This window comes from Schistocerca nitens, chromosome 10, assembly GCF_023898315.1.
Source record: "Schistocerca nitens isolate TAMUIC-IGC-003100 chromosome 10, iqSchNite1.1, whole genome shotgun sequence".
Classification (NCBI taxonomy): Eukaryota; Metazoa; Arthropoda; class Insecta; order Orthoptera; family Acrididae; genus Schistocerca; species Schistocerca nitens.
The window spans coordinates 215,960,535-215,985,535 of NC_064623.1; the positions used below are offsets into that span (position 1 = coordinate 215,960,535).

A 25,001-nucleotide genomic window follows, 5' to 3' on the forward strand; every position below is an offset into this window, starting at 1 on the left:
TTTTGAAAAGGAAGAAGTGTGCCAGTTAATCGAAATATGCGGAGTTGGAAACAGTGCTTCCAGTATCCCAGTGAATGGCTTGAAAGTGCCCAATACTCAGCATATTTGTAGATGACCTCCGCATCTAATGGGTGAACCAACAGATTCAGGAAGTGGTATAATGTGGCCTACAAAGTTTTATGTGGGGAAGGAAATAGTGTGAACATACAAACAGTTCGTGAATGGTTGAGTGGTAAGGTAAAAGAAGGTACACAATGTTACAATCTACTGGACATCTTCAACATTGATAACATAAGTGTTATAACGTCAGGTTGAACACATATATTTCAAAACGACACAACACATATAAGTCACAGAGCAAGTTGAGAAGCAAGACATGTGAACACGGTAACATTCGAATGAGCACTGAGTCCAAGTCTAGCGGCCGCTGCCTGGCTGGCTGCTTAGGTGGCGCAGCTGCTGCATGGTTGGCAGACAGCGCCGCACGTAGAGGACGCGCGTAATAGCGCGGCGGCACTTCGAATGATGGGCGAGTCACAACACTTTTCCCCCTTTGAAATTTTGTCACTGGTCTTGATGGAGGTGGCCTGTAGATTGCTAACGTCCATAGGTGTTGTTTGACTGGCCGTAAAGTCTCGAGGAGGAGGGTTCCCGTGCGGACAGAAGTGTCCCCGATGATAACGGGTCGAGACGACAGGAGACGTGGGGGTCGAATCTGCTTGGGCCCCATGCCCCAATCTCCCCATTGCGGCAAGTGCGGTTGCTATAAATAGGAGACATGGGCGATGTGTCGGCGTCCGTAGGAGGAGGAGGCCAGTAGATTGGCTCTGACAGATGACAGTCATCCGGTTCCTGTATGGGCACATCTCCTGTTGGCGTCCGTTCTTGTGCTGGCACCGATATGATGGCGAGAGGACTACGTTGTGAGTAATGAGAGATTCCAGTATCCCGAGTGTCAGGTAGAGCCGAAGGTGGTGTAGTGGCATTCGGAACAGGCGTTGCCAGCACACGAGGCCGAAGCTGGTCCGAATGACGCACTGCAACACCCGTGTCCATCTGGATTTCGTACAGGCGTCGGCCACGGTGTCGTAAGATGCGGCCCGGACTCCATTTTGGCCGCCTGCCATATCCCCGTACCCAGACGAGGTCGTCGGCAGTGAACCGGCCAAGTGAAGGCACCCGCGGCCGTGAGGTGGAAGGCCGCAGAAGATGAAGTAGCGTGCAGGGCTGTTGGCCATGTAAGAGCTCAGCCGGGCTGTGGTCGCCCATGGGGTTGAAACGATAAGAAGCCAGAAACTGGAGGAGCATATCATCAGCAGCAGAAGAAGTAAGGAGTTTCCGCATCTGAGCCTTAAATGTGCGGACTAGTCGTTCGACCTCACCGTTTGATTGTGGATGGAGCAGAGGGACCGTGAGATGCATGGCGCCGTGATGGGGACAAAAATCCGCAAAATTGGAAGAGGCAAATTGCGGACCATTATCAGTAACAAGAGTAGAGGGAAGTCCTTCCAAAGAGAAAATGTTAGCTAGAGCATTGGTGGTTGCCGCGGTGGTAGGTGACGTGCAATGGACAATGAAAGGAAAGTTAGAGTAGACGTCAATAATGAGAAGCCAATAACTACCTAAAAAAGGAGGTCCCGCGAAGTCATCATGAATATGCTCCCAGGGCTTCTCAGGCGAAGGCCACGGTGACAAAGATGACTTCGGGGCGGCGGCCTGTGACGTACAAGGGCCGCAGGCAGCGACCATGTGTGCGATTTCAGAGTCAATGCCCGGCCAGTACAAATGATGGTGCGCCAGAGATTTTGTGCGAGACACACCCCAGTGCCCATGGTGAAGGAGGCACAAGACCGAAGCACGCAAAGATGCAGGTACCACGACACACAGCGAAGCATTGTCGGTGGAAAGGAGGATAACACCGTCCCTAGCCGTGAGGTGGTAACGCAAAGCATAGTAGTTCCACAACGGATCAGAAGTCTTAGCGGACGGACGATCTGGCCAACCCTTCTGAATACAGCATAAAACCCGGGAGAGGGTAGGGTCAGAACCCGTAGCAGCCGCCAGCCGGTCCCCGATGATGGGGAACCCGTCCACAACCCGCTGCTCAGCAACATCCAGATGGAAACACAAAAGTTCGTCCCTATCGAATGCCAGATCAGGACCCATGGGAAGGCGAGACAGTGCATCAACATTCGCATGTTGAGCCGTCAGCCGGAAATGAATCACATAGTTGAAACGAGACAAGTAAAGAGCCCAATGCTGGAGGCGGTGTGCAGCCTTGTCGGGGAGTGACAATGATGGATGAAACAAGGAAACAAGTGGTTTGTGATCCGTAACAAGGTGAAATTTAGATCCATAGAGAAAAACACCAAACTTACGAAGAGCATAAATAATGGCCAAAGCTTCTTTTTCAATTTGAGAATACTTTTGTTGAGCATCTGTGAGCGTTTTGGAGGCATAAGCAATGGGTTGTTCAGAGCCATCTGTAAAACGGTGCGCCAGGACTGCACCGACCCCGTATTGAGAGCCGCCCGTGGCAAGAACAAGATGTTGGCCAGGTCGATAAGTAGCCAGGCATGGGGCCTGTTTCAGCATAGTCTTCAATTTCTGGAAAGCCGCATCGAATGACTCGGACCAGTGAAACAGGCGATGCAACGGCTGAGCCACCAAAGCAGCAGACGGTAAGAACTTGCGATAGTATGCTATTTTCCCCAGGAAGGCCTGCAGTTCCTTAACAGATGTAGGGCGAGAAAGGGCATCGATCGCAGCGACAGTTTGCTGAAGCGGACGAATACCATCCCGAGAGAGTTGAAACCCCAGGTACGTGAGAGATGCTTGAAAAAATTGTGATTTCTGAAGATTACACTTAAGACCGGCAATCTGTAAGACATGAAAAAGTGTGCGGAGATTTTGAAGATGTTCTTCAGCGGTGGAGCCAGTGACAACAATGTCGTCCATGTAATTGATACAACCAGGGACAGGGAGCAATAATTGTTCCAAGAATCGCTGAAAGGGAGCAGGGGTGCTAGCAACCCCGAATGGCAAGCGTTGGTATTGATAGAGGCCGAAAGGCGTGTTAAGGACCAGAAACTGCCGGGAAGCAGCGTTGAGAGGAAGTTGATGATAAGCTTCTGACAGGTCAATTTTAGAAAAATACTGGCCTCTAGCAAGTTTAGTGAACAGTTCTTCAGGTCGGGGCATAGGGTAAGTGTCGATGAGGCATTGAGCATTTATAGTGGCTTTGAAATCGCCACAGAGATGAATATCACCATTTGGCTTAGCAACGACAACGACAGGAGAGGACCACTCACTGGAAGTGACAGGAAGCAAGACCCCTGAAGTAGTGAGACAATCCAGCTCCCGTTTTACCCGATCACGAAGGGCCACAGGAATGGGCCGAGCCCGAAAAGACTTAGGCCGAGCTTCAAAGTCGTTTGCACGGCCTAATCCAGGAGAAAAAAGGGACGAAAATGTCGTCGATAACGAATCCAATTGAGCTTCAAAGTCGTGACATGAGCTTCAAAGTCGTTTGCACGGCCTAACCCAGGAGAAAAAAGGGACGAAAATGTTGTCGATAACGAATTCAATTGAGCATAAAGAATAGCATCAGAGACAATATTGACAGAGTCATCTATGGAGAACCCAAAAATGCGAAAGGCATCGAAACCAAAAAGATTCTCTGGGTTACTCTGGTCGACCACAAATATGGGAACAGTGCGAATGACGTATTTGTAAGATACCTCAGCCTTAAATTGTCCCAAGAGAGAAATCTTCTGTTTATTGTACGTACGTAATTGCCGAGTGACAGGTGGTAGGAGTGGCGAACCCAACTGAAGATACTTCTGAGAATTAATTATAGTGGCAGCAGAACCAGTATCCACCTGCATGTGAACATCCCGACCAAGGATTTGGACAGTGAGGAATAACTTCCCTGAAAGGGAAGAAGTGCAATTGACAGACAACACAGAATCAGAATCAGCGTCATGTTCATGAACATCATGTATGCGGTCGGATTTGCAAACGGAAGACACATGACCTTTCTTTTTGCAATTGTGACACACAGCCCAACGTTGGGGACAATCCTCGCGTGAATGTTTTGTAAAACACCGCTGACATGAAGGGAGTTACCGGGGGTTTTGCTGCAGTTTCTTAGCAGGTTGTTTATGGTTAGGCCGAGGCTGCGCTTGGGAGCGCACAGCGGCCACGTCGGCCGGTGGGGACGCATCGCACGCGTCGTCAACAGCGCACAGAGGTTGTATTTCCCCGACATCACCCCACGCCTCTATTTGCGCCCCAGCGCCGCGAGAAATTTCAAATGACTGCGCGATGGAGAGGACTTCATCTAGAGTCAGATTTGCCAACTGAAGGGCACATTGCCGAACTTCTTTGTCGGGTGCCGACCGGATAATAGCATCCCGTACCATGGAATCGGCATAGGATTCTTTGTGAACATCAGTAAAAAATTGACACTTTCGACTGAGGCCATCAAGTTCAGCAGCCCAAGCGCAATAGGGTTGATTCGGTTGTTTTTGACAACGATAAAAGGCAACACGAGAGCCTACCACATGCGTTTGCTTTTGAAAATAGACAGACAGAAGTGAGCACATTTCAGCAAAGGACAAAGTCACAGGATCTTTCAAAGGAGCCAATTGCGACAACAACCGATACGTTTCAGGTGAAATCCAGGAAAGGAACAGAGACTTACATGTTTGTTTGTCCGTGACATGAAATGTCAAGAAGTGCTGTTGAAGACGGTTTTCATAATCAGACCAGTCTTCCGCCTTCTCGTCGTAAGGACGAAAAGGAGGTACAGCCAACGACGAGGAAGACCCCGCATTTGACGCTGCGACGAAATCGCGAATCTCCGATGTTAGAAGCGTTTGCTGCTCAATGAGACCTTGCAATAGTTGCTTGACAGTAGCCATGGAAACCTGGGGGATCAACGGTGAAAAGGAAAAAATCCACTACCTCTTCGCCAATTGTTATAATGTCAAGTTTAACACACATATTTCAGAATGACACAACACATATAAGTCACAGAGTAGGTTGACAAGCAAGACATGTGTACACGTTAGCATTCGAACGAGCACTGAGTCCCAGTCTAGTGGCCGCTTCTCGGCTGGCCACTTAGGTGGCGCAGCTGCTGCATGGCTGGCAGACAGCGCCGCACGTAGAGGACATGCGTAATTGCGTGGCGGCGCTTTGAATGATCGGCGAGTCACAACAATAAGACTATTCTTTGACATTCTTGCAAATGAAACGTTTGTGTTTAAAGGCAAAAGAGGAACATAGTAAAGTTCAAATTGCAGAATGTTAGGTATTAATGCTGATGACCCAGAAAAGTTGAAGCCGTTTCTCACTAGCAAATCAGATAAATCACGTTTTAAAAATGTGGTAACATTGCCCAAAACAATGTCAGTGAAGGCATACAAGAGATTATGAGAATTTGAAAACGGTTGCATAGCTTTGATTAAAAATGGGATCAGGTAGCAGAAAAATTCTCCTATTTGTAGACTGGTGCCCCGCATACCCTAAAAATGTAAAGTTATGGAATATGTGGTTAGTCTTGTTCACCAAACTGCACCAGCAAGTTGCAGCCCATGGATTTGAGCCTCTCCATGATTTTAAAACACATTATAAGATGCTCACGGTGCAGAAGGCATTAACTTTGCTAGAAGCTGAAAAGAACACTAACTCTTTTAACATATTGATTCTGGATGCTATGAATTATGTAACAAAGTCATGGAGGTTGAGTCCTTCATCTCGGGTTGCTTCTGAAAAGCTGGATTTTCAAAACATACAAAGAAAATGGATCTGAATTGGCAACTCTGGCTAGTGATGCTGACTGAAAATCCCCTTGGCTCATTGTGGGAAAAGCTGCAGTTGGATTTCCATTGCATGATTTCCTGCATGTCAATGACGATGTTGTCACCTTTAAAATTGTGTCAATGGCAGATATGGTTAGTTCTCATATGCAAGATAAAGGTGACATTGCAGGAAGTCATCGTAGTAATGATGATAATGCAGTGCCTTTTATTGCAGACACAAATGTGACAGTGAAGGCAATAAAGAAATATATTTCTGTTGTAGATGTGGATGGCAAGGCTTTCACCAAAATAAGTTTTAACACACTATATTTCTGGATTTTTTGGTGAAAAAAACTACAAATTTGCTCATATGTCAAATCCGTGTAGAGTAACTTTTCCGATATTGCCATACGTTCAGATTGTTTTTGAAGGTGCAAATGACAAATGTACCCTTTGAAGAGAGAGAAAGGAGAAAAGGTAGTCACCAGTTTATTTTGGAGGAATAGACAGTATATATTTCGGGGTGTATATGCCCCGAGAAAACCCAGGAATTTTTTCATCTGGGAAAAATGCAGGAATTTTTTAGAATTTTGGAAATTTTTCATCGTTTTAATTTTCTAATTTTTTCTGGTGAGAACTAATACTCTAACAAAGAATTTTACTTAAGCCCATTACTGCAGAATAATACCTCAGCCATAAAACATAAACAAAATAAAAATCCAAAATAAAACTTCAGTTGCAAAGAAAATGAACCATTCACAACAACAAAACACAGTGCTCACATAAGCAAAATATGGCAGACTATGCAATACTTTGATGAGCGTGATGTCACAGCTGTTTACATTTCTAACGGGTGATGCGAAAGAAGTGTTATTTTCAAAGAAAATTTTTTTTATGCAAGATGATTTGTGTTACTTGTGAGAATGTGTGATGAATTTCTTAAATTCTGGAGCATTGTACTCTTATTCAAAACTTAACACTGAGGACCATGCCTTTGACAATTCGTGGGCCCAAAAGACAAGCCATTTATGCCATTACTTAAAAATTTTACTGGTACATTTGTGTTTGATATAACTTATAGGAGTAACACATGCTAAAATAAGACCAGGTTTGAATGTTAGTTTGTCATATTTCTATTAATTTTTTCATACACTACAAATTAAGTGTAAGAGTTGGCAGAAAGTATAATTATCCTTCCAAAACAAAGAAAGAAAAAAAAGTGCGAAGTAAGTTCTTGAGCAATTTCACACATAACGGACTTGTTTATGGAAACGTAAGTGCTTGACAGAACATGTTTTCAGCCAGTGAAATTTATAAAGGCAAAAGCTTTTTGATGATAAAGCTTAGCTTTTATGCGTATTAATTTAAACATTAACTTTTCTTATTTGTGGGTTCGCGTTACTTGACAGTGATGTTGCTATTGGCTGACAGTATAACATGTCCCATGCTCTGAATATCTCCTGTCATTGGCTGGCAAGATCACATGACATGAGTTATAATTGGCTGATGAAAGCATGTTGCAATCTATATTTCAGTGCTTCAGAAGTTGTCATGTTGTATTTGGAATTTGTGTTTATATTTTTGTAATACAAAAATATGCAGTGCACGTGTTGCCGTGCATGAAAGACATTTACAAAATGTATTGTTTTTTGTGGGTTTCATTTCCTAAAGCCCCAAAAAATTCTGTGCCCGGGTGTGAAACCTCCACTATTTAAAGGACTGGTAAGTTTTAGAGCTCCAAGGCAAAGTATATTGTCACTTAACATGGAAGAAATGTACTTTCACCTAAGAAAACCTGAATTTTCACCTGGAAAAAGTGTGGTTTTTTCTTTCCCCCCCTGGGAAATCCACGAAAAATACAGAAGATTTTTTTTTTCTTTCTTATCCATGTATATTACCTGTATTTACACTGTGAACTTAGATGAGAGACATAATTCACAAATTTTGGTGTACAGTGTATATATATTACATAACAAATACTTCACCATTCCTTTCTCAGTTCTCTCTCTTTTTAATTCCATATGACGTCTGTCACAATATAATTTCACAATGCGGTAACTAGTTCCAGCCAGTCATCATCAGCATATAAGCAGATACTGTAAACAATGAAGTAACATTTCCATAGCATTGTCAGCGTAAGTACATTCAGGGTGAAAATTACTGGACTATTTGAAATAAAATCATCATAAGTTCTGAACGTTTTGTGTTAAGACGTTCAAACTGCACGGTTGGCTGCCGGCATGATGGGAATTAGTCTGCATATGCGTGGTTTGTTTCAGCAATGAAGCCCACTTTCATTTGGATGCATTCTTCAGTAAGCAAAATTGGCTCATTTGGGAGACAGAACCCACATTTCACGATCGATTAGTCTCTTCACCCTCAGTGAGTGACTGTGTGGTGAGCAATGTCCAGTCACGGAATAATCGGGATGATATTCCTCCTTGGCAAGGTGACTACAGAATGATACACAAAGGAATTGGACGATGATTTCATCCCCATTGTCCGAAGTGACCCTGATTTTGACAAGAGGTGTGTCGTGCAAGACGGAGCTTGACCACATCGAAGCAGGAGAACGTTTGATGTCTTAGAGGAGCACTTTGGGGACTGCATTCTGGCTCTGGGGTACCCATAGGCAACTGGGAGGGGCCTCGATTGGCTGCCCTATTCTCCGGTTCTGAACACATGCGACTCCTTTTTGTGGAAATATATTAAAGACAAGATGTACAGAAATAATGCCAGAACCATCGCTGACCTGAAAACAGCCATTCAGGTCATCGACAACATTGATGTTCTGACACTTCAACAGGTCATCATGTACTACCGAGGTTCGTAAACAGTCTCTGAAAGAGGAGTGCCTCCTGGTCAAAGGAGGCTTTCTGCAGAACATAAATGTAAACCCAAAGTGGAACACGAGACAGTGGTTTGTGGGATTGAAGCTAGCCCCTTGATGGCATCCCACAGGTGTTCCATTGGGTTCAGATCAGAGGTATTTGGTAATCTAATCACCAGTGTAACTTCACTGCAAGCACCACTGACACATGATTCTGGAAAAATACCATCACCAAGGGGTAAGACATCAAGCATGAAGGGGTGCAGGTGGTCTGCAATAGTGCTACCTAATCCACATCTGTCATAGTGCCTCTGACCACTATCTAAAGTCTCATGGACGTCCAGGTGAACATCCTGCCTTACAGAGTGGGCAAGCAGGATATTGTTGTGTTCTGTGATGAGTTGTAGACACTTTTTCACCCACACACTGTTTTACAATCTTTTAACCACTTTCCATAGATGCACTTAACCTGGGGTGATCCCAGCATGCAAAACTTCACGTCTGCAGGGTGTGTGGGACAAGGCTCAACCTGTCTTGGCTCTGATTAGTCCTTCTCAGACATACCCATTACAGTGCAACATTTCATTTTGTATTGTGGTGTGGCATTTTTCAGTCTGCACAACTCATTTCAGTTCGAAAGAATTGTGGTTTCTGTGTTGTTTACCTTTCGCTATTTGTTCATGATATGAAAGATGTTCACAGGTTCTGTGGTTGTTTGCACAGAGGCAGTCTAGCAATCAATTGTCAAATTTTTATGTCAGCAGAGAGGGGTGAGAATTGTCTTTGTATTACGCAATCACATATGTGGTGGGTACTGCAGATTTGCTATGAAATGACGCTACAGTATCAAGCAGAAAGAATTTGAAGATTTAGTTGACAATGAAAAAGCAAAAAATTACCATCATCAACAGATGAGATTCATTGTTCTGTACATCGAGAAGCACTTTGTGCTAAATTTGCAGGCATGGTGCACAGGAAGAAATAGTAAAATTTCTGGGGTGGCACGCGTAACTCCGGTGTCAGTTGCAACAGTTTTTATGGAATTGAACGAAGAGTATGGAGAATACACTAGTTAAGTCGAGGGACATACCCCATCATTTTCCGATATAAAACTCACTATTTTTGAATTTGTGAAGGAAAAAGGAGTGCAGGAATGAAAATTAGATCATGTGAAATTGGTTGCAGATCACACATCTTAAGTGGACTTGACTGCACGGCATCCACAGTGAGACATTGCAAAGTGGGAAACAAATTCTTTCTAATTTAATTGGGATGCATTTAAAAAGAAAATTATATTGTAGAAGGGACACAATCCAACAAAACACAGTCCAATTCCCAAAGCTCACTGACGTTAAAGAAAATGCAAGGTTTTAAGAATTCATCGTGGCCTTGGGAGAATTACAAGAACGTTTTCTAAATGTTTCACGGACACTGACAGTTTTATGTTTATTTCGAAGACCATTCCAGTTGTAACTGTTTAATCTGCAAGATAATTCCCATTTTAAAGACAAATCCTTATAAGTTAAAATTGCCCGGGACTTCTATATCACTATCCTCAGGTCTCCATAATGAGGTTGCAAAATTGCTACAATATTTCGATTGACATACGTGTGTAGTGTGTCTGTATGCCAACAGTTTGTACCAGATAAAAATTGTATTGTGGGCTCGTATTCTCGCTTGAATGATTCCTCATTTGTCTCTTTTCCGCTTATATATTTTCCTTACCTTGTCGCGTGCCTGAAATGCACCAGTCGGCATTTGATATTACAGTTGACAGTGGTCAAAAGATTTTGGCTCATAGTGTGTGCTGACAAAGAAACAGGAACATTTAGTCACCATTTACAGTATATGATTTCACTCCAATGACCACTGTCTCTCTGAAACCAGTTACAGCATTGTGAAATGCTCTAGTGATTGTTTCATAAGAAAATTGTCAGTCGTAATCTCCACTGACAATGCAATTTTTTCATAGTTCTGTTCTGGAACAGCTGAGCTACACGGTCTAGAAATTTGTTGTATTTGTGATGAGGCAATTGAGAGACACTATCCATTTTGCTTTTTTCACAACCGTGCAACAAAAGTTTGGTTTTGTAATGACAAAACCAGTCACAAAATGTGTGTAAATGTATGCTATACGCTTTTATTTCCATGCCTAGTTTGCTATTAACCCTTTCGGGCTCACTTGACTATAAGGCAACTATACAGATTGCATTAACACGTGACAGCTGCATGGCAACGATGATGTTTTGTCGGCGTTCTACGGCCTTTACAAGAGAAGCATTCACGACGACAAAGAATCACAATTTCTGTCTCCCGTGCTATTATAGCTCGAATAAAATAACTTTGTGTATAGGTGGGGTCAGTATTATCAGTGCTCAGCCAGCCACATACGACAAGGTTCTCCACGCACATACAAAACTGGCAGCACTGCACAGATCGTGTGGTGCTCGAGGAAGAACTAAGGTTGACTGGCAATTGGCAACTTCTGCAAGACTCGATGAAACATCAATTGCAAAGTTATCTTAATCCCCATATAGTCTGCAAACATTGGCATTTTGTTGTCTGTTACAACACGCCTCATATTGGAAGACGGTTGGTTGCTTGTGGCTACTCATGATTGCTATGTAAATTTAAGAGTCCATACATGTAACATTCCTATTCATAAACATATAGAAATTAATTGAACCCAAATATTTTAATTTTTATGTTGTGTATGCCTCAAGTTGTGATTGAAGCATGTTGCAGTTATTATTACTGTTACTAGAACAGGTGATGCCACATGTCTTATCTGTACTTAGTGTAGTCAGTCATCAAAAGTTGTTGTTCTTCGTATATTATTGGTGCAGAACTCGTATTTTCATGCTGTGGGAATATGCCGGTATCTGGCTCGCTATTCGGGGATGTCAGACTCCGAGTAATACCTCACCTGTTCATTTTATTCAACTCGACTTCAGACCTGCATTTTAATACAACTTTTACTCAACTTTGAAAAATCAGTAAGATTTACAATGTACATTACCTTTCAAAAACAACTCCACGAACTGCTCAATTGCTACTCAAAGTGTTACTGTCAAGCAGTCTCAGCCGCCATTACAAATACGAGCTCACACAGAAAAGCGACTCCTTCAACTTTTTCATTGTGTTCTCAATACTGAATGTCTTAAGTTGTACATGTTACTTGGTAGATTTTTCCTGTTTAAGTGGTGCAAATTGCATCCCTTTGCCACTAGAGCACTCTGAATTTTAGCATGTAGCATGGCAGTGCAAGAAAAACATTGTTCTGCAGTCTGGTTTCTAGTTGACCAAACATGGAGCACACTCATGTTCAGCATAGCAAAGCTAGACCGCACTCAAAAAAAGTTGTAAGAGTTTTCACATAGAATAATTGGAGGTCTTACTTTTCAGCATGCCCTTGTGTAACATAAGAATGTCAGCAACCTGTTGCATTATTATAAATAATATTTTACTTATTTTACAATGATGAAAGACATTTACAGAACTAGGCAAGAGTAAAAAAATAAACGTGAACATAATTCGTAGGATTAGTTTCATCAAATACAAATGCTTTCAGTTCCAAATATTACATAATGAGTATTCTCAACAGACAGTATGATACTTTTGGTTAGAATTAAACGGATCTTTCACTTGCTTATAATAGTGGTAATTCCATATAACAGTTCTTATTTTATACAAATTACTCCATTTTATTTTACATTTTAAACTAAGATTAATTAGGTCCAGTTTATTTTACGAACAGTTGCAACTGCTGGAACAAAAATTCTATTAAAGTAATTCCTATATACCTTTAAGAGTTATTGGACGATAATTAGTTGAAGTTGAAAATAAAGATATGAACCAAATGTATGTAATGGAATTGTAGTGTATCATATTGTATTGTTGTTGTTGTGGTCTTCAGTCATGAGACTGGTTTCATGCAGCTCTCCATGCTACTCTATCCTGTGCAAGCTTCTTCATCTCCCAGTACTTACTGCAACCTACATCCTTCTGAATCTGCTTAGTGTATTCATCTCTTGGTCTCCCTCTACAATTTTTACCCTCCACCTTTCCCTCCAGTACTAAATTGGTGATCCCTTGACACCTCATAACATGTCCTACCAACCGACCCCTTCTTCTAGTCAAGTTGTGCCACAAACTCCTCCCCAATTGTATTCAATACCTCCTCATTAGTTATGTGATCTACCCATCTAATCTTCAGCATTCTTCTGTAGTACCACATTTTGAAAGCTTCTATTCTCTTCTTGTCTAAACTATTTATTGTCCATGTTTCACTTCCATACATGGCTACACTCCATACAAATACTTTCAGAAACAATTTCCTGACGCTTAAATCTATACTCGATGTTAACAAATTTCTCTTTTTCAGAAATTTCCTTGCCATAGCCAGTCTACATTTTATATCCTCTCTACTTCGACCATCATCAGTTACTTTGCTCCTCAAATAGCAAAACTCCTTTACTACTTTAAGTGCCTCATTTCCTAATCTAATTCCCTCAGCATCACCCGACTTCATTCGACTACATTCCATTATCCTCGTTTTGCTTTTGTTGATGTTCATCTTATACCCTCCTTTCAAGACACTGTCCATTCCGATCAACTGCTCTTCCAAGTCCTTTGCTGTCTCTGACAGAATTACAATGTCATCGGCGAACCTCAAAGTTTTTATTTCTTCTCCATGGATTTTAGTACCTACTCCGAACTTTTCTTTTGTTTCCTTTACTGCTTGCTCAATATACAGATTGAATAGCATCGGGAAGAGGCTACAACCCTGTCTCACTCCCTTCCCAACCACTGCTTCCCTTTCATGTTCCTCGACTCTTATAACTGCCATCTGGTTTCTGTACAAATTGTAAATAGCCTTTCGCTCTCTGTATTTTACCCCTGCCACCTTCAGAATTTGAAAGAGAGTATGCCAGTCAACATTGTCAAAAGCTTTCTATAAGTCTACAAATGCTAGAAATGTAGGTTTGCCTTTCCTTAATCTTTCTTCTAAGATAAGTCGTAGGGTCAGTATTGCCTCACGTGTCCCAACATTTCTACGGAATCCAAACTGATCTTCTCTTCTACCAGTTTTTCCACTCGTCTGTAAAGAATTCGTGTTAGTATTTTTCAGCTGTGACTTCTTAACTTGATAGTAATTTTCACATCTGTCAACACCTGCTTTCTTTGGGATTGGAATTATTATATTCTTCTTGAAGTCTGAGGGAATATCACCTGTCTCATACATCTTGCTCACCAGATGAGAGTTTTGTCAGGACTGGCTCTCCCAAGGCCGTCAGTAGTTCCAATGGAATGTTGTCTACGCCCGGGGCCTTGTTTCGACTCAGGTCCTTCAGTGCTCTGTCAAACTCTTCACGCAGTATCGTATCTCCCATTTCATTTTCATCTGCATCCTCTTCCATTTCCATAATATTGTCCTCGAGTACATTGCCCTTGTATAGACCCTCTATATACTCCTTCCACCTTTCTGCTTTCCCTTCTTTGCTTAGAACTGGGTTTCCATCTGAGTTCTTGATATTCATGCAAGTGATTCTCTTTTCTCCAAAGGTCTCTTTAATTTTCCTGTAGGCAGTGTGTATCTTACCCCTAGTGAGATAAGCCTCAACATCCTTACATTTGTCCTCTAGCCATCCCTGCTTAGCCATTTTGCACTTCCTGTCGATTTCATTTTTGAGATGTTTGTATTCCTTTTTGCCTGCTTCATTTACTGCACTTTTGTATTTTCTCCTTTCATCAATTAAATTCAGTATCTCTTCTGTTACCCATGGATTTCTACTAGCCCTCGTCTTTTTACCTACTCTGCTGCCTTCACTATTTCATTCCTCAAAGCTACCCATTCTTCTTCTACTGTATTTCTTTCTCCCATTCATGTCAATTGTTCCCTTATGCTCTAGCTGAAACTTTGTACAACCTCTGGTTCTTTCAGTTTATGCAGGTCCCATCTCCTTAAAATCCCACCTTTTTGCAGTTTCTTCAGTTTTAATCTACAGTTCATAACGGATAGATTGTGGTCAGAGTCCACATCTGCCCCTGGAAATGTCTTACAATTTGAAACCTGGTTCCTAAATCTCTGTCTTACCATTATATAATCTATCTGAAACCTTCTAGTGTCTCCAGGGTTCTTCCATGTATACAACCTTCTTTCATGATTCTTGAACCAAGTGTTAGCTATGATTAAGTTATGCTCTGTGCAAAATTCTATCAGGCAGCTTCCTCTTTCATTTCTTAGCCCCAATCCATATTCACCTACTACGTTTTCTTCTCTTCCTTTTCCTACTGTCAAATTTTAGTCACCCATGACTATTAAATTTTCGTCTCCCTTCACTATCTGAATAATTTCTTTTATTTCATCATACATTTCTTCAATTTCTTCGTCATCTGCAGAGCTAGTTGGCATATAAACTTGCACTACTGTAGCAGGCGTGGGCTTTGTGTCTATCTTGGCCACAATAATGCGTTCACTATGCTGTTTGTAGTAGCTTACCTGCATTCCTATTTTTTTATTCATTATTAAACCTACTCCTGCATTACCCCTATTTGATTTTGTGTTTATAACCCTGTATTCACCTGACCAAAAGTCTTGTTCCTCCTGCCATCGAACTTCACTGATTCCCACTATATCTAACTTGAACCTATCCATTTCGCTTTTAAAATTTTCTAACCTAGCTGCCCGATTAAGGGATCTGACACTCCATGCTCCGATCTGTAGAACACCAGTTTTCTTTCTCCTGATAACGACGTCCTCTCGAGTAGTCCCCGCCCCGGAGATCCGAATGGGGGACTATTTTACCTCTGGAATATTTTACCCAAGAGGACGCCATCATCATTTAATCGTACAGTAAAGCTGCATGCCCTCGGGAAAAATTACGGCTCTAGTTTCCCCTTGCTTTCAGCCGTTCGCAGTACCACAACAGCAAGGCCATTTCGGTTAGTGTTACAAGGCCAGATCAGTCAATCATCCAGATTGTTGCCCTGCAGCTACTGAAAAGGCTGCTGCCCCTCTTCAGGAACCACGCGTTTGTCTGGCCTCTCAACAGATACCCCTCCGTCATGGTCGCACCTGCGGTACGGCTATCTGTATCGTTGAGGCACGCGAGCCTCCCCACCGACAGCAAGGTCCACGGTTTGTGGGGGGGAGGCATATCGTATTAGGGTGCTGATTAAGTCCGTAGTGTTTTTGTTTTGCATATTGATATTCTGGTTGCTATCTGATTATTTATCAGTTGTTATTTTTTGTTTGTAGTTCAGTATCGCTATTTGAGTTAACATGTTGTCATTTGGCGGTAGTGAGTGGAGCTGTGGACACTAGAAAATGGAGAAATCGGAACACTTACAACATATTCTGCTGTTTGAGTTCAGCAAAGGGACGATGGTCACGGAGGCAGCCAGAAACTTTTGTGCTGTGTATGGTGATAGTGCCATTGGACAGAGTACAGTAAGAAAATGGCTTTCTCGTTTTGAGGAGGATTGTTTTGACATCAGTGACTCTCCACACTCAGGAAAACCTTTAGGGTTTTATTAAGATTGTTCAGACACATTAATCCACAGTGATCCACATCAGTATGCTCGAGACCTGGCAAATGTGATGAATTGTAATCATTCCATTGTTGTGTGACATTTGCATGCAATGGGGAGGTCTAAGACAAAATTACAAAAATCAGAGGCCCTATGTGCATCTCTGCTTGCTCATCATTATCCGGGTTGTGAACACCATCATCCAGTCCTATCGTGCATCATTACTGGTGACAAGAAATGCTAATATAAGGAAAAGAAAGGAATGGTTAAGCCCAAACAGAGCAGCAATTCCCTGTACATGTGCACATCAAAGATAATGTTATGCATCTGGTGGAATAGCGACAGAGTGGTGTGCTGTGATTGCCTCCCTAAGGTAATGGTGTAAGTGTCAATGCTGACATTGTCAACAACAGAGATGTCTTGCAGACACAGTCCAAGAACAACAAGCAGGAAGACTTGATGAAATGATGCTACTCCACAATAACAACCTCCTGCATTTTGCTTTAAAAAGACAAAGAAAGAAAGAAAAAAAAAACACCGCACAGAAGTTGGGTTGGGATGTCATTCTGTACTGACCTTATTCACTCGACCTTGTGCCCTCAGATTTTAACCATTTTTGCTGTGTATGGAACAACCTTCAAAACATTTTATTTCTGGATGAACTCAGATTTTAACCATTTCTGCTCTCTATCGAACAACCTACAAAGAATTTATTTCTGAATGAAAATACGATCCGAACATGGCCCGACAGTTCTTCTCCTCAAAACCGTGTGATTTATACTATTGTGGAATCGAAAAGTTACCCAGTATTGGCAGACTGTTGTGAGTAGTGAAGGAGAATATATTCATAATGACTGAAGTCTCTGTTGTGTGTACTGTTGCGTTTATTAAACTTATGGGACAATGCTATGAACTTGTGCATCAACCCAATATATTATATGTATCATATACGACAAGAAGTGGGTACTGCTGTTACATTACAGCATACGCAGTTGTGTTTTCTAATATTATATTTGTACTTACAAAGTAATCCCTTAGAAATAAACAAAGTATTTTATTCTTTATGTGGTATTTCATATTTTTGTACCAAATTTTAATGTGTAATGCATATTTGCATTGTCTTGAGATTGATATCTTTCTCATGAGAAAATTATGATTGAACATTTGTTAATAATTATGTCAATTTGAAGATAAGTATGGAATTCAAATAAAAGTAAAAACCGTACCTCTCACAAAAAATCAATCGTGCTACCCCACGGTTATGCTTCACTCGCTCTCACTTACGGGCTCTTCTGGTGGAGAAAAAGCTTCAAATGTTTTGTACTTCATATGCCACAGCAGTGAGAAATTTTCAGTCTTCTTCCCACGATCTCACTCCCCTCTGCCACACCATCCCCAGAATTTTATTTTGAAGTGCGTGATACGGCTTTAGAAAATTGATATTTGGGCACTCACTTGCAAATTCTGAAATTAAAGAAAATAAAAGGAACCAGCCATCCTGTAAGACTGCCTTATTACTCAGTTGGGAAAAAATCTTATCAGTAAAGTTCATGCCACAATTCGCAAAGCTATTTGATTACATTAATTACTCCCTCAGCTATACTCTGATTAAATTTACTTTGTGACTGACAGATTGCAGTGGCTATGGGCTGTGTTGCAAGTGTACAGTCAGCTATGCTTTCCAAAGTTCTGCATGTTCCGACAGAGCAGGCAACACAGCGAGCACACGGTAGTCGAGAGAGAACCGATATAGGCTGCTGGCTTGTCCCTGATACTAGACTCGCTGAAATGCCAATCACAAAGCAATTTTAATCAGAGTTTTTCTTTTTCCCTCATAGATGAAGCTGACTTTGTGGGGTAAACAGGCTGAGGAGTTCTCGGAGGCTCCTGGTTCTGTGGTGGCAGTAAGGAGTGCCAAACAATCAGGCCATGGCGGTCAGCGCTCAGCATCAGTTCATGCAGGGAGCACTGTCAAAGTGAACCCTGACATACCAGAGGCACACAAGCTGCGTGACTGGTATCACAGTGTCACCCACTGACTGGAAGATGTCAACATTTCGACTGAGCAGCTGGAAGCAGCAGGCTGTGAGTAACTGTTTCTTGTCACAGAAAGTGTGCAGTTATATGTTGGGATGCTGTTTTTAATTCAGTTTTTAGGGGGGGGGGGGGGGATGTAGATTATATTGATAGACTTAATGATGAATTGCATACATCTACTTGGACTATTTGTTAAATTCATTGGTCAGCCACCTGCTGACCGTCTCTGATGCTTGTACACTGCAGTCGAGTAACGTCCGACATACTGTCAGCTGCAATCAAGTGAACTGCTTCTTGAAGTGATGGACATGTGGCGAACGTCTGAGATAAATGCATAGCTTAATTCTGAAAAAGCAAAGGAAGCAATGGGTCAGTCTCTCAGTAGGAACCCAAGTACACTGTGCGGGTTTTGTCACCTGCATTGAGAACTGAGGGACGAAGGTGTGGGGGAATATTTCAGCTACTACTGGTTGACAATGGGAAAATTCATGAGATGTGATCAAAATGTATGAGAATTTTTTTTTAAATTTTGTGGACTTTATTATCCGATTTTCATTTTTATCCTGTTGGTACACATGTTCCAATACTATGAAAAGGATAGTTGCTACTCACCATATAGCAGAGATGCGGAGTTGTAGAGTTGCAGGTGGGCACAACAAAAAAGACTGTCAGAAACAAGGCCTTCAGAAATATACAACATTCAAACACACAGTCATATATATGCAACTCACACACACGGCCACAGTATCTGGCTGCTGAGGCCTCGTACAAGCTTATACCAGCTGCAAAATGATTGAATTTCAGAGATATAACAGCACCTGAGGAACATCTGGATTTCACATTGAGGATAAAGTAAACATGATTAGCTACAAAATATTTAATAAACAAAAACTTTAAAAACTTGCTGTATGTAGGTAATATTATATTATTACTTCTACATAAAATTGAAATATGTAATGTTAACCAGCTTTATGTGGTATCTGTACATGAAATCACCCAGCCATGGACCTCCTGGACACTGAAACACTCTCCTTTCTTCTTCACAGTTAGCGTCCTTGATCTTATATTTAGGACTTACGTGCATGTTTTGTGTCGCATCTTAGGTTTCCCCTCCATTGCTGGTATAGCGTATGATGTTGTCGTCACTCGATGTCGTACCACTCGCAACCCTCCAGCCTTTCACGTGGCACTCAGCAACCGTGTTTGCTAGAGTGACGTCAATATTTGACATTCCTCAGACCCCCCTTTGTAGATCGGTGGATTGTGAGGTGCATTCATTACCTGTAAACTGAGTTCAATAATGGCTTCTTCTGGTTGTCTTCCACAGTCATCAGTCACACAGCAATGCCACAATACTGACTTCATATTTGTACCAGTGGAGAAAACAAGAGCCTTAGTTCATCCTAGGAGTCTTAATATCCTGTAATGTTAGCAGATACTCGTCAAACTCGTCACTAATACATATATCAGTTTTCAGACAAAGTTATTTAGCAGATGAGCCTCCCCCCCCCCCCCCCCACACACACACACATATATATATATATATATATATATATATATATATATATATATATATATATATATATATATATATATATATATACAATGGCCTCCATTGTCATTTTCGGTATTGGGGTCCCAAGTGAAGGACTTCATCCAAAAGCCGATATTTTTCAACAGCCTACTTGGAAATGTGCCTGTCTGCTGTTTAATCCCTCCTCGGTGTGGTAACTACTGTCATTCTGGGTTTTGCAATTTTATAATGCTAATAACTGCTGTGCTGATTTCACATTATTTTATTACATTGTATGTAAATCTTTTGTCCCATTCCATCTGCGCATTTGGAATTTTTGTGATGTTTTGAGTCTGCACCTCTAGGATATTGTTCTGCTCTCTCTATCTTAGCTCATCAGCATATGAAAGCACCGTTTATTATAATAAGAAAAACTGAGGTTACGTTAACACCTGTAGCCCAAATAGCCTTTGTACTGATAATGTTGAAAGTGTCCCACACATGAAGTTAATTGTTGCAATATTGATAGTGTTTTTTGAGATCTGTTTCTATTCAGCTTCGTTACACATGACAAGTTACTGTTCTGTGATGCTATTTCCCTGTGGTTTGCAGTACTATCTCAGTACCTTCACATTATCCCAGCAGAAGAATTGAAATCTTAACCCAACATTGATGGTTTGTCTTCCAGTTTTGCAGCTTATTTCATTTGAATAGGTTACCAGCAGTTGTTTCTGCCAAAGTAGGTATTCTCAAGCACAGTCTGCTGCAGTTCCAAACCTTTCTGTGATTCATCATTTTTAATGTAATTGATTTGTTGTTAACCATTAGCTTTTTCTCGTCTCTGAAACTTCTCTAACCACACTCTGGCTGTTCTTTGAGAGTCCATTCTTCTAATGACAAACTATTGCTGTCAGGCTTCAACAAAAGTCTCGTTAGGGAAAGGTGTTCCATGTCTGATGCCTGTGAGTGGGCAGCCGTGTGCCCATGGGTAAATGACCATGTGGGGGCAATTGATGCTGAACCCACAACAGCAAAGGCACTGCGAGTGAGCAAATACGACTGTAATAGAACATTGCGGGCACTGTATCACTTTGTGAAAGTGATTTGTTGCACAATGTTCATAGTATCGAAACATGATGATTGACGCCATAAAAATATTTTTTTTAGTTTGTATAGTGAGTTTAGACTTGTATACTGTTCAAGAGTTTTATCTCATTTGTGCATGAAATCTGGTGCAGAGGGACACAGAATTTCTGCAACGCGGGATGGCGATGGCTGCTTTTCATGCTTCATGGTACCTGCTGTTTCATTTAGTTTATTCCATACACTCTTGTCCCAGCTCAGAGACGTGCCACATGCCATAGAGCAGTTTGTACCACGACAGTTTCATTATGTCAAGAGAACAAGAGGCAAAGATAAACTGTCATTAAGATTCTAGAGATCAGTCATTCCCATCAAACCTAATGCATGTATTAGTACAAATTATTATGAAGTGGCCCCTGGTTGTAAACAAGAGTCAGTATATGAGTGTTTCTGGAGAAATGGTATAGATCATTAGCTAGGGATCTTCAACATTACTTTCTTTAAAAATAACTTTCTTTAAAACTTTCATTTTAAAATGATGATGAATAAATAGGACGGCTCCTCCCCCCCCCCCCCCCTCCCCCGTTCCCAACCTCTGATTGTTTGTGAAATGAAAATGGCAGCAAAAATAAAAAATGTTTTATCCGCATCAATTAACTACACTTTCCAGCTACATCTTTACCGTCACCCCTCCGACATAGACATTTGTTGTAGCATGGTACCAACTTTTCAACCCCCTCATTTCTGCCATTCCTACCCTGATCTGCAGCTCATTGTCTGTCTCAAAATGCTGTCCTCATAGCCAGTGGTTCATATGAGCAGAGGGATGAAAACCAGAGGGAGACAAGTTCGGGTTGCATGATTGGTCATCAGACACTACCCATCGAAAACGCTGCAGGTTCGTCTTCATTACACCTGCAGTGAGCAGCCGAGAATCGCCGTGAAGAAGGAAATGCACGACATTTGCATTATGTAGGCTGCATGAAATCAGGTGGTTCACATTTCGCAGGAGGTGATATTTTCTGGGCATCTATAAGTGTTCACTATGTGTTCAGAATTGAAAAGTGTGATGTGATAGACAGCCATACTAGAAACACTGTATGCAACACATGTGACCAAAGCTTCACTGGTTGTTCACTGTGGTTTTAATTTCATGACTGATTGGAAGTTGAAAAAAAGTAGTCCTTGTAATATTTAGTAGTTGTAGGTGGTTTACTAAACCATGAAGGATTGAGCTAATGAGACAGTTGGTACTGCTTATTTATAACAACTGTTTTTTTATACAATGCTTAAGGAATTCTCAGTCCAATGTGAATGTTACATACAACTATTTCTGAGAAAAGAGACTCAACTATCCGCACTGACGGATAGTACAAAACATGCTTCCTTTGCACCATTCCTCTCCGTAGCGGCATCTACTTCATCTACACCCTGCGCCATTATTTCAAATCAACAAAGTTAAAATGTGTGCAAAGACAGAGGATGAGATGGTCAGATGAAGTTAACCGACACGTCATGTTCTGTTATTACCAAGCAACAAACTTAGGAACCAACACAATTGGATACAGATCACAAGTATACACAACATTTATTACCAGATACCCAGAATTAAAATTTTCAACAGAACGACAACTAGCTGATCAGATCCGTGTAATAATAAAAAATAACAGGATACCCCAGTCGGAATTAGAAAACATCAAACAACAAGTACAGCAAATACTGGAACAAAATAATGTGCAATCAGAAGAAGAAGAAAATACAATAATGGACTCAAACATCCCAGAGCAAACAAACAAAGAACAACACGCGTCAATTAAAGAATCAGAGGAAAACGAAATCTTAAGACAGCCACCAGAACAAGCAAAAATAGAACACGAAGTGACACACATGTTGGATATAGAAGAAAAATTTCAGCTGACATATATAGAATACAAAGACATAAATACAGACATTAGACCATTCTTGCATAGACCACCAAACAACCTACAAGTCGAAACAACAACAACAACTATCAACACAATCATACACAACAAAATAAATGAAAATACAACTATGGAAGAATTACAACTACTGGTTTATATAGGAGCACTCACTACACTAAATATAGGCAGAGATCAGAACCAACCAACACACAGAAGAAACCCACAAAACCAGCATGGCAACACAGCCTGCAGATCAGAATAGAAAAACTGAGAAAAGACATCGGACAGCTAATACAATTTATAAGAAATGAAATATCAGACAAAAAGCGAAAAAGGTTAGGTAAAATCTCACAACAAGAAGCAATAGAGCAATTAGATGAAAAGAAGCAGAAATTACAAGCATTGGCCAAACGACTTAGAAGATACAAAAAAGTGAAAATAGAAGGAAACAAAACCAAACATTCAACAAAAACCAAAAGAAATTTTACCAGACAATAGATAACACACACATTAAAATAGACAATCCACCAAACATAACAGACATGGAACACTTCTGGAGCAACATATGGTCAAACCTGGTACAACATAACAGACATGCACGGTGGATACAAGCATAAACAGACACATACAAGATGATACCACAAATGCCTGAAGTGAAAATTTTGCAACATGAAGTCACCCGAGCAATTAATTCTATGCACAATTGGAAAGCCCCTGGAAAAGATAAAATAGCAAATTTCTGGCTAAAGAACTTCACCTCAACACATTCACATCTAACTAAATTATTTAACAGTTACATTGCAGACCCATACACAGTCCCTGATACACTTACACAAGGAATAACTTATCTGAAACCTAAAGATCAAGCAGACACAGCAAGCCCAGCAAAATACCTACCAACAATATACAAAACATTAACTTCAGTCATTACACAGAAATTAATGACACATGCAACACAGAACAAAATTATAAATGAAGAACAAAAAGGCTGCTGCAAAGGAGCACGAGGATGTAAAGAGCAACTGCCAATAGATGCAGAGGTGACATATCAAGCTAAAACTAAACAAAGGTCGCTACACTACGCATACATTGATTACCAAAAACCTTTTGATAGTGTACCCCACTCATAGTTACTACAAATATTGGAAATATACAAACTAGATCCTAAATTAATACAGTTCCTAAACATAGTAATGAAAAATTGGAAAACGACACTTAATATCCAAACTAATTCAAATAATATCACATCACAGCCAATACAGATTAAGCGTGAAATATACCAAGGAGACTCATTAAGTCCTTTCTGGTTCTGCCTTGCTCTGAACCCACTATCCAACATGCTAAATAATACAAATTATGGATATAATATTACTGGAACATACCCACACAAAATCACACATTTGCTGTACATGGATGATCTAAAACTACTGGCAGCAACAAATCAACAACTCAACCAATTACTAAAGATAACAGAAGTATTCAGCAATGATATAAATATGGCTTTTGGAACAGACAAATGTAAGAAAAATAGCATAGTCAAGGGAAAACACAATAAACAAGAAGATTACATATTGGATAACCACAGCGACTGCATAGAAGTGATGGAAAAAACAGATGCCTATAAATATCTAGGACACAGACAAAAAATAGGAATAGATAATACAAATATTAAAGAAGAACTAAAAGAAAAATATAGACAAAGACTAACAAAAATACTGAAAACAGAATTGACAGCAAGAAACAAGACAAAAGCTATAAATACTTATGCTATACCAACATGAAGCAAAAATGAAGCAGGCAAAAAGGAATACAAATGTGTCAAAAACGAGATCGACAAGAAGTGCAAAATAGCTAAGCAGGGATGGCTAGAGGACAAATGTAAGGATGTGGAGGCTTGTCTCACTAGGGGTAAGATAGATACTGCCTACAGGAAAATTAAAGAGACCTTTGGAGAGAAGAGAACCACTTGTATGAATATCAAGAGCTCAGATGGCAACCCAGTTCTAAGCAAAGAAGGGAAGGCAGAAAGGTGGAAGGAGTATATAGAGGGTTTATACAAGGGCGATGTACTTGAGGACAATATTATGGAAATGGAAGAGGATGTAGATGAAGACGAAATGGGAGATAAGATACTGCGTGAAGAGTTTGACAGAGCACTGAAAGACCTGAGTCCAAACAAGGCCCCGGGAATAGACAACATTCCATTAGAACTATTGATGGCCTTGGGAGAGCCAGTCATGACAAAACTCTACCATCTGGTGAGCAAGATGTTTGAG

General features: G+C 41.0%; 1 protein-coding gene across 3 annotated transcripts in view; it reads left to right on the forward strand.

The window, feature by feature from the left end:
* The window catches only part of LOC126210582 (replication protein A 70 kDa DNA-binding subunit-like), a 339,516-nt gene that overhangs the window by 135,421 nt on the left and 179,094 nt on the right, over positions 1 to 25,001 (forward strand). For 2 of the 3 annotated variants that reach the window (XM_049939847.1, XM_049939848.1), the window contains exon 14: positions 18,009 to 18,255. In XM_049939847.1, the coding sequence (XP_049795804.1) occupies positions 18,009 to 18,209 (201 nt within the window). In that variant the 3' untranslated portion in view covers positions 18,210 to 18,255. Of the gene's footprint in view, positions 1 to 18,008; positions 18,256 to 25,001 lie in introns of those variants that run through there. The other variant, XM_049939850.1, reaches the window with a different exon arrangement.